At 41.4% G+C, this 16291-nt stretch overlaps 3 protein-coding genes across 5 annotated transcripts in view; 1 reads left to right on the plus strand and 2 right to left on the minus strand.

Annotated features, from left to right (window-relative positions):
- LOC122574305 (transmembrane protein 132C) overlaps positions 1-2394 on the minus strand; it is an 80074-nt gene extending 77680 nt beyond the window's left edge. Inside the window, exon 1 of one of the 2 annotated variants that reach the window (XM_043741741.1) lies at positions 1068-2394. In XM_043741741.1, coding sequence (XP_043597676.1) covers positions 1068-1164 — 97 coding nt within the window. In that variant the 5' untranslated portion in view covers positions 1165-2394. The remainder of the gene's footprint in view (positions 1-1067) is intronic. The other variant, XM_043741742.1, reaches the window with a different exon arrangement.
- Positions 2395-5099: 2705 nt separating this feature from the next.
- LOC122574433 (ras-related protein M-Ras-like) lies at positions 5100-10860 on the minus strand. 2 transcript variants are annotated; one of them, XR_006319057.1, is made up of 5 exons: positions 10656-10860; positions 10063-10384; positions 9619-9935; positions 9256-9499; positions 5100-7779 (listed from the first exon to the last, which is right to left on the minus strand). XR_006319057.1 is itself a non-coding variant. In XM_043742044.1 (4 exons), exons 2-4 carry the CDS (start codon positions 10250-10252, stop codon positions 9410-9412), a joined length of 597 nt encoding a protein of 198 aa, XP_043597979.1. In that variant the 5' UTR covers positions 10253-10384; positions 10656-10860; the 3' UTR covers positions 5100-9409. The 2 variants fall into 2 exon arrangements, 1 of the variants encoding a protein (XP_043597979.1); XM_043742044.1 differs by having other exon boundaries at positions 5100-9499.
- A 40-nt stretch (positions 10861-10900) lies between these two features.
- LOC122574431 (116 kDa U5 small nuclear ribonucleoprotein component) lies at positions 10901-15655 on the plus strand. The gene is made up of 8 exons (XM_043742040.1): positions 10901-11331; positions 11588-11862; positions 11918-12189; positions 12261-12949; positions 13023-13252; positions 13333-14051; positions 14461-14741; positions 15074-15655. The coding sequence occupies exons 2-8, from the start codon at positions 11617-11619 to the stop codon at positions 15577-15579; spliced, it is 2943 nt and encodes a 980-aa protein (XP_043597975.1). The 5' UTR covers positions 10901-11331; positions 11588-11616; the 3' UTR covers positions 15580-15655.
- The last annotated feature ends 636 nt before the right edge of the window (positions 15656-16291 follow it).

The raw sequence follows: 16291 nt of genomic DNA on the forward strand, positions 1-16291 counted from the left end.
CGTCGATCTTCACGCACGAATGCACCGACGAACCCTGCCGAGGAAATGGAGGAGGGTATACGCCAGGGTGATTCCGACTGCACGGACCGGAGATACGATTGGAAAGGGCAGGGAAGGGGACGACGACGACGCCGGCGAATTACGAGTAAAACCGGCTGCGAGGAAGAAGGAGTCGAAGTAGACGAGAAACTTGACGACGATCGAGAAGGCCAAGCTGCGAGAGAAAGAGAGGAAAGGCGAGGAGACGTGGAAGAAGAGGACGCGAAAGATGCGTTAAAACACAGAAGTTCGTCAGGTAGAGAAACCGATAGATCGAGTGGAAGCGAGACGGCGAGCAACAAAAAAGGAAAACATAGAGACAAAGATAAAAGAGGAAAGAAGAGAGAGAAGTTTCCCGATCCTCTTACTCGTCGTTAAGAAATTCAACCATCTGGCGTTGTATCGTGGTTCCCCTACGATGATGATGTTCCATCTTCGTCGTTCAGACTGGAATACTCGGTGGCGCCTACCCCACGAGGTCTCCGACAGTAGCGAAAACAAACAACTTCTGACTGTGTAATCGGTGGAAAGAGAACGAGGCTAACAAAAGAGGAATCGCGTTTCAAGACATACCGGTTTCCCTAACGATATTTTCTTACGACATGTCCGACTCGATTCCTCCAACTCGGTCGCGTCACAGCCTTGAATCGCTCCAAAAACGGAATATCCGTGACGTTTACCGGTTAAGAACGAGAGTGGCATCGATTCTCCCTCTCCCCGATCTCTTGAATGAATCGAGACTCAACCATGGCACAGATACCACGCACTTACTCAGCGTGCCGCACGTGCCTGTTGTGCATACGTAATGCGTATTGACACGTCGAGTGACAGCACGCGGACCAAGTCACGCTGCGAGCCACTCGTCGAATCGATACACCGAGGACGCGTTAGGGGGCCGATCGTCTCTTCGAATTCGGCAGAAAATCGGATATCGAATGGAAGGCGCAACGATGACGAAAAGGAAAGAAGGGAAAGAAGAGGAGAAAAAGGTGAAAATAAAAGGAAGAGACTATAGGAGTTAGACTTACCGGCGATGGCAACGAACAGGAAGAATATCCACATATCCATGAGTATGCCGGTGAGGCGTAGCTGGAAGTTGTTGGCTGCGTACGCGAGCTTGTCCATCACGCTGCGGGATTCATAGTCGCATGTCGTTGATCAGGTACGTAGTTTCTCTGGTTTGGATTCACGGTCGATTCGTCGAATCGTCGCACGGAATAGCACCCACTGTCCGCGTATTCGACACTACCGGCGGGGTAAGGGAGGGAAAAGTTGATGAAACAGCCGAGACCCGCGGCGGTCTCGTGTCGCGTCGTCTCACCAGCGCGGAACGTGTCCTGGCACTGTCCTTCGACTTCCTACGAATCTCCCACGGAGCAAGCTCGCATCGTACGAGCGTCGTATTCGCGGAGGAGGAGAGAGGCGAGCCGCGGCTGATTCGAGCCGAGGAGGCTGCCAACTGGGCAGACGGTTCGTAACGCGTATCTTTAGGAGAACGACGATGAGATAGGACGAGATGCGACGAGATGCGCGAGGCCTTTGGCTCTCGCACGCGTGTCTTCCTCTCTCGTGCCTGTGTTACGCTTTCGTGTGCGTGCGTGTACGTATCATACGCGTAGTCCGTTCGCGTGCAATCACAGCGAGAATAGATCGGCCGGTCCTCCGGCTGACGTCCCTTCCGGACGACGCTCGGCACGAGTCTCGCACGAGCGGAGATTACGCGTTCGAGACACGAAAGACACGAATCTGTACCGAGAGTCGCCGCTTCCGAGTGACGGCGTGCACGAGTACGGGGCGACCGTCGTCGTGTGCTCTCACCACCGCGTTGCCCGGAGTATTGACCGACTCGGCTCGGCTCGGCTCGGCTCGACACACGGTGCGCCGCTCTGCGGCCCAGACCAGACGCGGAGAGATGCGGAGGGGGCGCCTGCCCTCTACAGACTACCATACAACTACAGCCGATCCTACTGTTGCTGCGCGCGCACTTTAGCTCGTACGCTCGCGGCTCCGTCGAACCAGCTATACCTACGCTCCATGCCAATTCAACCATTCGATGGGCCTTGGACGTCTTTTTCCCCCTTTTTTACCCTCCGCCGACAGACCTGTCGTATTTCTTCGACAACGCACCGCGTTCCACGAGTAAACAAACGACCAGACCCACTCGTTCGCCTCGTTCACGAAGCTCCTTCTTACTTCGAAATTGTTCACTCGGCGAATCGCGCGGCTCGCGGCACCGGGTATATACGGCGAGACGTTTCTCTCGATAAGCTAACGAGTCGCGTAAACCGTATCGATGCCACGAATCCAGTAAAACCGTTCGTTCCCCTTCGACGAGCAATCGTTTCACGAAACGCTGCTACGAGTTCTTCTGATATTCGTTCGCGGAAGCGTTTTCCCGTCTCAACGCGATAAGTATCGATGTAAAAATACGCGTGCTTATCGCAGGCGGATAAGAAACGTGTAACGCGGCAAACAAGTTGCAGCGTGACGGACGATTGCATAAACAAAGACAAAGCGGTTGCACGGAACCTGTTTACCAGCAACGAGAGATCCCGCGATATTCCCGATAACGCGTTATCGTACGCAGCGGTATCGTTTGTACGAGAAAACGAAAGATTCGTCGGTGCTGACGCAACAACGCGTTGCGCCAGTGCTTTCGTTAAACTGGCGACTCGCGTAATAAAAATAAGCGTACGACTGGAATATATGCTGTCGGAGGAAAGGAGACGACGAATCGGTTAAACGTTAAGACGAAAGATAAAGGAAATTACGAGCGTAAAATCGAGAGACGTTCGACGCAACGTCGTTACATTTCGCGTCTCTTACGCTCTCGGTATGTACCTTACGGCGCGCTTTCGCCTTTTCTACGGAACAACGACTCAGCGGCTCAGATTGCCAGCGCACGCTCGTTTCCGCGAAAGAACGCGAAGAATACGAGAAACGATGGTCCTCGAACGGTTGGCATAGGCAAATCCAGTGATACGGACTGTAAACGTCTGCCGGTAGTTTTATTCGACGATCGATACTCGATACCGGCTTGTCTACCGTACCGCGATTCAATCTCGAGAACAACTCGACGCCTTCCGGACTTAAGAAAGAGATCTATAGGTCGGATAAGCATCCAAACCGAGATCAAGCGGGTTATTCCACGTGGAATAAAGTTCCACGTGAAAGAGGAAAAACACGACTCGGAATGTTCGACTCCTGGACACCGAGCTTCCTGGTCATTTTCTAAGATGCTATTCCAAGCCAAAAGAACGGGCACAAAGGGAATCGGTTCTGATTTTATCTTCGTGGAACTATCGAGCCGTGAGTTGCTGCCCCCGCGACAATGGCGTCGAGTCGTAGTTAGTCGCACGCGACCTCACCGAACCGAACCTAACAACCAGCCTCGAACCGCACAGCGGGGTGCTTTTGTTTAACCGAGGCGTTTATTAATCAATTGTATATCCCCCGGTCGAAAGCGTTGCGCATTTGACGGTCAAATGCTTTTTTTTTCTGCCTCCCAACGGAGCCAGCCCACTCGGGTCGCATCCTTTGATCTGTTTAGGGGGAATGTCTTGTAACGAGCAGCTCGCAAATTTGAAGAGACGCAATATCCACGTACAATGTAATTTGCTGTACACGGCCAATGAAACGAGACACGGCACTCTAGCACTGTGCTTCCAATTACACCGAACTCGACGATATTACCCGTTGCACGTACTTGACGAATCGGACGAGTTTCTGCGAGAAGATCTCCAACACGATGCCGGCTATTCTCCTATTACTTGGTTAGCTGGTTGCCTCTGCCACCTAAAATTTCACTGCAAGCGCTTTTGTGTAAAACGATAAACGTACAGTACGTTGCTTTATAAAAAGTATTTGAGACGTTTCGTGATACGTTCTCAGATATTGTAGCGTGTCAATTAGAACATCTCTAAAGTGTAGCGTAAATCGAATGCATTTTATCGTTGTTATTTTCTACTTCTTTCGTTATAAATCTACTATTTCAATTGCAACGTGTGTCTATCATCTGGTAATTAGCGCAGTTTCTCTAAGAATTCGATTTAAAACAACAAGAGCATTTGTTACGATCGTAGCTTTAAAGTATTCGAGTGAAAAATTTTATAGGAAAGGATACTGAATTATAAAGAGTTCATGGAAAATTCATCCGTGATCGATCGTCAACAGATAATTTTTTATTTTTATCCGGTATTTTCATCTAAATATGCGAAAACAAACGACTGCTCTATATTACGGGACAATCCGCTACGTTGTAATTTAAAGTAACAAACAAAGTTCAATTTTGCTAAAGTCTCCGACGATAGTCCACGAATAGATTGTTCTAATACATGTCGATGTACCAATGAATGGTCTTATCGACAGCGACATGTATCAAACTAGTATAACGAACCACGAATAGTTAGCACGTTAATGAAATTACCATGTTATTTTACAAATTTTCGTATTTGACGATACGCTTCGAGCGAACGCATAAATAATTAACAAACGCGGTGGCCGCGTAAACGAAACTAACGCGTCAATTATGAATACAGTCGCGATATCAAAGGAATCCTCGAGAGTAAATTATTCTGTACGATAACTGATGGTCGCACGATGCGAATATACGAAATATCATGGTGAACGAAGTAACTGTACGCAGTCGGGAAATTATCATCGACGCATAAAAGTTAACGCGCGGATTGAAGCGACGTAATCGGCGTTAATTAAAGCGATCCAACGGCGCTGAGTGTTTCTGAATGCGCTTAATAGGAGAAGACGACGTCGCGTCGCGTCGCGTCGTTTCGAAAGCAAATCTCGAGATTTCCGTTGTACTACGCGGGAACAATCCGAAGCATTAAGTCCTCTTAAATCGTAGAAAATGGCGTGAGTTTCGGATAATTCCAAGGTAGGGCCAATTTCAAGCAAAATCGTCGCGTCTGTCCGCGTAATTAAACTTCTTCCTTTCAGTGCTCCACTCTTCCGACGATAAATCCATTTCATCGACGAAGGTGAATCGCTTCTTCATTCGTTCGATCCTAACGAACGTTTATCCCTATTGATTTCAGGTCATAAAATTGATAGGCCAGACGATTCCTTTTTATTGATTTTTCCTTTTTTTTTTTTTTTTTTTTGCTTTTTTTTCGTAAACGCGTGTCAATAATTTATTATCAATTGTATACTCCATACAGTGACCTGCACAAGTAGTGACACGCATGATTAACACACACGCATTCGCATCCGTACGTTCGTTCAACAAGGAAAATACACATACGTCCACGCTCTGTCTGTATACGTAGACACATACAGAGAATACACGTATATCACATGTACGCGTATGTAGCATACATACATATTTTTCTTTTTACATATATAATTGTATTTGTGTCGACATCGCTCGTATATAACTATCGTTAAGGAGGAATACTCATTCTTTATTTTTTGTTCAAAATATATATATATATACTTTTTTTTTCCTTTTTTCGTCACTATCTAAGGACAAGAACAGCGGAAACGATCGTACTTCGATCGTAAACGATCTTAAACCTATAACTCTCTTATTACGTGTAGTTCATTGTTTCCTGTGTGCCATTATACGGTACATCTTTTTTCTTTTTTTTTCCATTAAAAAAATTAATAATAAGTAGCTACGCTGACGTGCGGTATTTGAATGTAGCGACTAGCAAACACTGGGAGGAGACGAGAACGAAGTCAGGGACTTTTCCAAATTTTCCTCCGTTCCTTCGTATAACAATAATTTAATTCAACGATATCGTTGGTTGTTTCCTTCTGTAAAGGACATTCGCCTCTGTTTCTCTTTTCGATGCGTCTCCCAATTTTGTCAACGATGAACATTCGAAATTCTCGTCTTTTCCAACTGGTTCCAACTGACTTCGATGGCTCGCACAACCACAGCATTCGCTACGTCTTGCGATTTCTCCACCTCAGTATCACAATGATTCAACGTATTGACTATTTCATAATTAATCCTCTTGATTCTTCCCTTTTTAAATGACCTAAAAGTTTGCACGCTAACGCCACGAGTTTTGCGTTTACAGATTTCCCTTCCTCAACGTGGCACGATATTCGTTCCATGTTAAAATTCAATTTGATATACGACATCGTGCTTGTTTTTAATTGTCGTACACGTTGCATACGAAACAATAGGAGAGTTTCTATTTTCATCTGCTCAATCACGATCCTCTTTCATGGACGGCGATAAAAAACGTAGCGCTTTTGAGATTATTACAACATGCGAGGAACGCTAAATCCTGAGTCTAAAAAATGTTCACAATATGCACGTATTTATACAGTTTTTTTTTTTTTCTTTCTTCGTTTCGTTTGTTTCCTTTTTTCAGCTGCGAAATAACAACGACGATCGCTGTTCGAATCTTTCGATCTAGAGTCTGATTCTTAACGTATAAATATTTTTATTCGCGTAATCTAATATAATCCATTGATAGAAACAGCGTTTACGAAACGAAATAATAATTTTATATCTGCTAAAAACCAGTGAGGCATCGAACTATCGCGTTCGATTAATTTTAATTGGATCTACACGATGTTCCTTTGTAATGACTATTTTGTGACGTAGAAATTTCCAATCGATCGACCGAGATGGATGGTCCACGTTTATTCGCGATGTAACTACTAAATCTACTATCGAATGAACGGGCTTTAAACGAAGCGGTGATTCGTTTCACCTTGTGGGAGAAATGCACATGTATAACCTGTATTATATCACGCGAACAATACGTCCGCGCGATAAAGAAATCAATTCGGTTGCCCACACGTTCGGTGAATTTCGTGAATGCATAATAGTAACGCACGATCGCTTACAATTTGCAAATTTTATGCAGAACGATACGATTCGCGGTTATATTTCATACCGAAACTGTAACGGAATCATAAGTTTAGAGTATCGTATAAACGTTTCGGTAAAATTTGTACAATCGTTTACTCGTGCAGTGCAGTTTTTAACTACGCATTGAGCTTTCTCCGAATCTAAGAGAATAGATCAGCTAAAATAACGCTCTTAATTTATGAACCTCTCATTGGCAAACGAAAGTATCGATAGAGCAAAATACATACGTTGTTTCTCAGTTCTTTTTAATTTTGTCTAATACTTCGTTGCACTTTGAAGAACGACGCCTATGTAAAATTTTCTTTAACGAAGAATACTATCAGACCTATTCTGATCCGACGTTCGACTGGTCATAAAATACAACAACCGTCTCTTTTGTATCGTTAAAGAATGTCGAAGTGGATTTTCTACATTACGGCAACTACCCCACATTCCTTCGTTAACCTTCATCGTTTATAATACAAATTATTCTTATCTCAAGGCAAATATGTTTCACTATTAGAATTAATCGTTGGCGCCAAGATATTTGTGCACATCTTATGCGTACGTACCATAATATATTACTGCTCAGTTTCACACCGTTCCTACGTATAGGAGAAGCACTTTGTGCGTACACCAAAATATAATACTAGAATCGAATTTCGATAAGTAAAACGAATATTACATTTTCAAGGGTTTTGTCGCAATCATAAAGACAATCGAAGCAGAGTACTTCGTTAAAGTTTCTTAAAGAACGTCTAAAGCAATTAAACCGCCTTTTCGTTTTGTGTTTCCACAATGCCATGTACAATTGCCACAAACAGCGCGTACTTATCTTTAACATATAGCGAAGAATTAAATATTCATTGTGCTACATTACGAATATATTTTATTTTGCGGGCCGTGAACTGAACCTTTCAACAAAAAGAGAGAAAAAGAAATTAACATCGCAAATGAATACTTATTGTTATCGTACACCAACGGAAGATAATCAAACGAGAAAGTTTCATTCACGTTGTAACGTCCTCGTTGATAATCTTATCATTTACGAATACCGTACGAGTACCGTATCGAGTACGTAGAAGATGTAAGACGAATATTATGCACGATATAGACTGCAACGTTCGAGTCTGTATAAGCACGAAAAATAATTCACTGTTTGGTATTTGCATTCACATGTAACATTAAATTTCATTTACACACGCAATTGGAGCACTTCTTAAATGTACGCATTCCTTTTTCACATTTAAATACTAAAATAGGCCATGGCATTATTTTCTTAAATATATGTAAGAAGGTCTGACATAGTCAAAGTTCACGTATTGCACTCGATAGAGTGGCAAACTAAAATAATCGATAGAAAAAAAGAAATTATCGCGACGTTAGACAACTTTTGCTTGCATTACAAAAGCAATATGTATATTGCTCATTGTATATCTTTTTTTTTTTTTAATAATACACTATATTTTTCAACTTCAATCGGCTAAACACGATACTTCGCGTTGTATATATTTACTTGAATACTCAAACACGATAAATATTTTATATCAGACCTCTATAAATATCAAAGCCAATAATCTAATAGCAAAGGCAATACTGCCTTACGTTGAATATTTCATTCTTGATTCAGAATATTTATTAGATGTTCATTAGGTTCCAAATACCTAATGGTATATTTACTGAAGAAAGAGAAACTTATTGTTTAAAGAATTCGTTTCTCCGAATATTATTTACATCGCTACAAAAGGACAATGATTGAGAATATACTAAAAATCTGTACGTGAATTCAATAAAACAAATATAACAAGAAAGATTCGAGCAAACAATAAATTGTCAAGAAATACATACATCATCATACACGTAAAGAAAAGGTAAAAGATCATTTAACCTAAATAAATAAATAAACACGCTTGAAGCTATAATTTCTTTTACCACTGTCTAAAATAGGAGCTGAGTCAATATATGAAACTATTATAGTCATTTCATGACATGATCTTATTACGTGAAGAAGTAAAAAGATTTCTATAGAATTATGCATTGTGCAATAAAAAACGCTCAATTCCACAGTATTTTGTCAATGGTAAAAAATTGATGTATACACGCGTACTGAGACGTGGTCTCATATTATCGTAATGACGAACAGTCGATAACTCCGACAAATTTTTTTCGGTCTTTTAAGTCTTAAACTGATACTGAATTGATTTTTTAAAAAATCTAGTTGCGTCTCCGAGACATATAGTATCGTTTTTTTTTTTTTCTTTTTCGATCGATGCATCTCTTATCCTTACTATTTTGTACACTTATGTTACAAGGGTGGGATCGATGCTTATTAATACTATGAACTCATACGTGAATCGGCGAAAAAAGAAAAATGTACGAATCACATGTACCTATATACGATGGAGGACAGAAGACCCATTTTTTCGTCTTTATTTTTGTTTTTTTGGCAGGTGCGTTTCACTTTTTATGGCAAAAAGTGACCCTTTAAAAAGGTAATTCGTAATCATTACGCAGCCCCGATACTCGCTCAATATTCTTAGGGCTTTATAAGAGATTACATTTTCCTGAACGTCTTCGTTTCCTCCGATTCTTTTCCAACTCAGCTGGAGGTTGATTTCTGATGATACGAACAACCTAGAACAAAATTATTCAAATCCCTTAGCTAGCTTTCACCCATGTGCAACTATATATATATATATATATATACAATAATCTCCCTGCTCCTTCTTTTATCTATTTTTATGGTCCCCTACCTCATGGAATGCTGCATCTACATTTAATGGTGGGTCTTTGGCAGAAGTTTCGATATAAGGTATATTCAAGCGATGAGCCAACTCCCTTCCCTGTTCCTCTGTAACTTTTCTCAAATGCACCAAATCGACCTTATTGGCTACCAGAAGCATAGGGTATACATCTCTGTCCTTTACCCTAAGTATTTGGGTATAAAAATTCATGATATTCTCATAAGATTGTTTATCAGTCACAGAGTATACTAATAGAAACCCATCACCCTTGCGCATGTATTGTTCTCGCATGGCACTGAATTCTTCTTGACCAGCTGTATCTAATACTGTTAGGTACAAATAAACTTTTGTACACACAAGAATGCATTGTAAGCCTAATGCGATACACTAAGCATAACACAAATATAGCAAACAGCAGAATTAAATGCCACAAAGCAACTCTATTCGACTTACCATCTAGGATGCACCATTGTTTGTCTACCTCTGTATGTTGAATATAGCTATCCTCGATGGTAGGATCATAGTCAGTGACAAATAATTTTTGAAAGAATTGTATAGTGAGTGCGCTCTTTCCAACACCTCCATCACCAACCACGACCAATTTGAAGGTCATAAGGTTGTCATTATTAGGGGGTCGTGTCATACCGCCTCTTGTTCTCCCGCCCCCTCCCCCGCTGCCCTGCCTTCTTCTGCCTATCCTGTCAACTCTTCTAATGTATTCTTAGCAGCGCGTCTGCTCCTGAATTGTCAAGTCTCACTCTCCGACTAGAGTACCCTGAAACGGTTAACTTACATCGAACCGACGAAATTCACAACGTGTTGCTTCTTAATACTCAACAGCTTCTGTTGCAATAGTTTTGTTTACATGAACACGAGAACTAAGAAAGCTATCGTAGAGAGGTCGCGATGTAACGGGTGTGTCAATTATACTTAATAGGACAAAATTAGATGAGAAGTTCCCAGGGTTTGATTAGGAGTTTACAGATTGTACTATGACAGTTGAATTGTCGCAATGTAGTCTATATTTGAATGAAATAAGTACACACCTTACATGATCTGCCACTCCTGTTTCACGTTCTTCCAGCTGTCAGTCTGGGTTACTGTGCGCAACATTCGTTTCGATGTGGAAAGTATGTTTGTGTAAGCTTTAACGTAGTAGCGTATACAATAGGTCTTGTATACTTTTATGACCATGCGCGGAAACATAACTACCCTAGCGGCATATTTTGCAATTATCACACCTATTACAGTGGTGCCAACAATCTTTGATCTAAAATAATGCAGAAATGGAAATGTAACTTTCAATTAAAACCTGCTCTTATTTGTAAATGTGAAATCCTGAAGACTTCGCCTAGTCGATTTGAGAATATTCATTTAATATGTCGCAGGATATTGAATATACACTTTGAAAAGAGTGAAAAGTCCATTTCATTATATTGGCAGGCCACTTTATACTCCCTCGTAGTCTACTTCGTTCTACTTCGTACAAATTTATATGAAATATGTATATACGATAAAACACGAATAATACACGTGTAATTTATACAAAACAATTAGTGAACTTTTATATTTGTACCGTTGATCTGATAATTAAAGATCACCAAAACACCCATATGTGTTTCATTTCATAACGTTACTTACGTGATGTATGTTTATCAAGTGTAACCAGTTATAACGTTGGTTAGCCATTTCCGTGCTCCTAGTCAAATAATATTAATTTTGGTAAGCATACCGTACGAATACTTACCGTTTGTAAATATTAAGGCAAATTTAACAAAATTTATTAACGATTATTACAGTTTTTAACATCATTGCAATCTATCATTTGTTGTCATTAATTTTAAGGTTATGTTCGAACTAACCGCCTGTAAACAATCATGATTAACGTAATTTCAACGAAAAATATGGCAAGAAATAAATCTTATGCCATATAAAAATGATCAATGATATTTTAAATGTGTAATTTTTATATTTGCAGTTATTATTTAAATAGAAAAGAGAATAACCATGGATGCAGATCTATACGATGAATTTGGCAATTATATTGGTCCCGATTTGGCTTCTGATAGCGAAGATGAAAATGAATATGGAAATGCCGGAGACGATGCAGAAGACAGGGAGCGCTCTGATGAGGAAATGGAAGAAGACAGAGATGAAGTTAGAGAACAATCGGAGCAAGGAAATTCCATGGCAGTTGTATTGCACGAGGATAAAAGATATTATCCAAGTGCTTTAGAAGTTTATGGGCCAGAGGTAAATTGAACGATTAATTGATAATTTATATGTATTTGATTAAAATACGTTATAGGTAGAGACATTGGTACAAGAAGAAGACGCACAGCCATTAGATAAACCGCTGATAGCACCAACACGAAAACCAAAGTTTCAAATAAAACAACAGCAACTACCAGAGACAACGTATAGCATAGAATTTTTAGCAGATATGATGGATGCACCTCACCTTATACGTAATGTTGTTCTACTTGGTCACCTACATCACGGCAAAACTACTTTAGTCGATTGTCTAGTGAGACAGACGCATCCCTATCTTCACAGCGTAACAGACGAAAAACCTTTAAGGTACTCATAAATATTCCTAATAACCGCCGTTCAAAGTTAAACAACAAAATACATAATATCTACGTTTTTAGGTATACCGACACATTATTCACCGAGCAACAGCGAGGAGTATCGACGAAAGCAACACCCGTGACGTTGTTACTGCAAGACGTAAAATCAAAGTCCTACCTTTTAAATATATTCGATACTCCGGGTCACGTAAATTTTTCTGACGAGGCGACAGCGGCGATACGTTTATCCGATGGAGCGGTGCTGATCGTCGACGCCGCCGAAGGCGTCATGTTGAACACAGAACGTTTACTAAAACACGCGCTTCAGGAAAAACTTGCGTTAACAGTTTGTATAAATAAGATAGACCGACTGATCCTCGAACTAAAATTGCCCCCCTTAGACGCGTACTATAAATTAAGACATATCATCGAAGAAATTAATGGGCTGATAGCGCTATATTCGGATTCTGAAAATCCATCTTTCGTGTCACCTGCAATCGGAAACGTGTGCTTTGCGAGCTCGGAGTACAATGTCTGTTTCACCCTGAAATCCTTCGCGGCCCTTTACGCTAAGATCCATCCCTCGCTTAACGCCAATGAATTTTCGAAACGACTATGGGGAGATATATACTTTAACTCGAAAACACGGAAATTTACGAAAAAACCGCCACACAATACCGCACAGCGCAGCTTTATCGAATTCATTCTCGAGCCATTGTACAAGATCTTCGCGCAAGTTGTCGGCGATGTTGACACAACTTTACCCGATGGTTAGTCGATATTTCTAAATTAAACTAGTAGAATTCGTTCACCGTGAAATAATATTGCAACTTAATTCCACAGTACTGGACGAATTAGGCATAAGACTAACATCCGAAGAAATGAAAATGAATATTAGACCTCTGTTGAGATTGGTATGCACGCGTTTCTTGGGAGACATGTGCGGATTAGTCGATATGTGCGTAGCCCACGTTCCTAGTCCTCAGTCGCACGCACCAGTCAAAGTTCAACACGTGTACACAGGCTCTATGGATTCGTCTCTCGCGCAGGATATGATCAATTGCGATCCTGACGTTAGTACTTGCGAAATATTTACGCTACGTGTATTTCGTGTCCTACCACATAGATTTTAACACGGAAACGATATTTACAGGGCAGGCTAATGATTCACAGCACAAAAATGTATCCTACCGAGGACTGTACTCTATTCGTGGTCCTCGGAAGGGTAATGTCAGGTACACTCGAGGCAGGACAACGTGTCCGCGTATTAGGTGAAGCATACTCGCGTACCGACGAAGAAGATTCTCGCGTTTTAACCGTGGGAAGGTTGTGGATTAGCGAGGCACGCTACTCGATCGAGCTGAACAGAGTTCCCGCGGGCAACTGGGTACTTATCGAAGGTATAGACAGGCCGATCGTAAAAACGAGCACCATTACCGATCTCAGTAATTCAGACGACTTGCATATCTTCCGACCATTGAAGTTCAATACTCAGAGCGTGATCAAAATCGCGGTCGAACCTGTCAATCCATCAGAGTTACCAAAAATGTTAGACGGCCTGAGGAAAGTGAATAAAAGCTATCCATTGCTGGGCACGCGAGTCGAGGAGAGCGGCGAACACGTGGTCCTAGGTACCGGTGAATTGTACTTGGACTGCGCGATGCACGACCTGCGTCGTATGTATTCGGAAATCGATATAAAAGTAGCAGACCCGGTCGTTGCTTTCGCGGAGACGGTAGTAGAAACGAGTTCTCTCAAGTGTTTCGCCGAAACACCCAATAAACGGAACAAGTTGACGATGATCGCCGAACCACTCGAGAGAGGCCTGGCTGAGGACATCGAGGCGGAACACGTTAAAATCACGTGGAACAAGTAAGTAGAAAAATTCTGTACCCCGCCAGTAAATCGTGGATTTTTACGCATTTATAGAAAGTTAAAAAATGCAAAAATACACGGAGTGCGCAAAAATGTATAAAATATCCAAGATAAGGTACACCTTACAACGTATTTAATGGGTGAAATTAAATTTTCGCTTAAGTTCTGTTCCTTTAGTTGTGTTTATAAAAGTATAAATTCGCACAAATACCCGCAGCCTGTCTGTCGATATAGAAAATAGAATAGTACGTTAATGCAGACTTCACAGATATATAGCTTCATCAGAGAGGGTCGATCGACCCTAATAGGGAGTAAAGACGCGGTTCGTACACGCAAGTCTGGGTTCTTCGGTATCGAGCCACGAAAGTTCCAAAAATCTCAAAACAAAATGTACTCGTGTTTGCAGAAAACGTCTAGGAGAATTTTTCCAGACGAAGTACGACTGGGATTTATTGGCGGCGCGAAGCATATGGGCGTTTGGTCCAGACGCCACGGGTCCTAATATTCTGGTCGACGATACTTTGCCATCAGAAGTAGACAAGACGCTATTGAACAGCGCCCGTGACGCCATCATTCAGGGCTTCCAGTGGGGTACGCGAGAAGGTCCTCTCTGCGAAGAACCGATTAGAAACGTGAAGTTCAAAATCCTGGACGCCGTGATTGCTCAAGAACCTCTTCATCGAGGAGGTATGTATTATATCGTGTATTTGTTATTTCGGAAGCTGCGTTCGAGACGGCGCTGGAGTAAGAAAAGTACCGCAGTTTCTTCATTTTTTATTTCTCAATATTTTGTTCCTCGAGGTACATTAAAATATTTCAAATCGAGCGTGATTCTTACCTTTTAAGCAAAGTTTGAAAGCGCTCAGAATGCATATACCGTATTAATTATTATTATTAATTAATTATTATTAATCAGCCAATAATATTTTTCTCCGACTCCGCTTGACTCCGCGAAGCGACGAAGAATAATTTCCACCCTTTTCTTATTGCGAACAACATTAATTTGTTTCGTTTTACAGGTGGTCAGATAATTCCGACGGCCAGAAGGGTAGCCTATTCTGCCTTCCTTATGGCAACGCCCAGATTGATGGAACCCTACTTGTTCGTCGAAGTTCAAGCGCCTGCGGATTGCGTGTCAGCGGTTTATACCGTGCTGGCTAAAAGAAGGGGCCACGTGACTCAAGACGCTCCCGTTCCCGGAAGTCCCTTGTATACCATCAAAGCATTCATCCCGGCAATCGATAGTTTCGGATTCGAGACTGACCTGCGAACCCATACGCAAGGTCAGGCTTTCTGCCTGTCCGTATTCCATCATTGGCAGATCGTGCCTGGCGATCCATTAGATAAAAGCATTACTATTCGACCACTGGAGCCACAGCCAGCTACGCATTTAGCTAGAGAGTTTATGTTGAAGACAAGAAGGCGAAAGGGACTTTCGGAAGACGTGTCTATCAATAAATTCTTCGACGATCCTATGTTATTGGAATTAGCCCGACAGGACGTTCTATTGAATTACCCGTTATAAAATATAACCGTAGAACAATTTCCTGTATAATTTTACTACGACGAGTTATCATTAAAGAATTAATTTTATACGAAAACCGCGTGTCTATCGATTTGTCATTTTCACCTGATTCCATTTCCATATCCCAATGCTCTATTGGCAAAAACATAAAACTTTGTTAAAAAAAAGATTCAAAATTCTTAAATCGCTGTAAACTCGTGAAAAATTAGACGCCTTTCCTGTATCGTAACGCCGTTACGAAGTACGAACTATCTGCAATATAAAACAAAGAACGTCCGATCTAACTATACAGCTATAAATAAGAGTATACTGTTAAAATATGTATATAGAACACATTCGAGGCCGCATTCGAAAGTAGATCACAACATATGGACAAAGCTTTACTGTCCACCTACTTTCTTCGGAAATAGATCCACCGAACATCAAACTACGACTCCTTTTAACGTCTAAAACAAAATCCAGGTATCGCTCTAAAGAGTATCCGTCGTAAAATCGATTAAGTCGTTTATCCAATCTTGGGAATATTCTTCGAATATCCGATACGTTTTCCCGTCTGCTATTAAAACACTCAAATGTACTACTGGTATCGACGTTCGATAAACGATTCGATTCTGCTCATAGACATAGACAGAGTATCGTAATTAACAAATGCAAAACGAAGATTACAACGGAAAATTTTGAATCCCTTAACCTACAACATCGAGTTAGACTC

Source organism: Bombus pyrosoma, linkage group LG13 (assembly GCF_014825855.1).
Source record: "Bombus pyrosoma isolate SC7728 linkage group LG13, ASM1482585v1, whole genome shotgun sequence".
Lineage (NCBI taxonomy): Eukaryota > Metazoa > Arthropoda > Insecta > Hymenoptera > Apidae > Bombus > Bombus pyrosoma.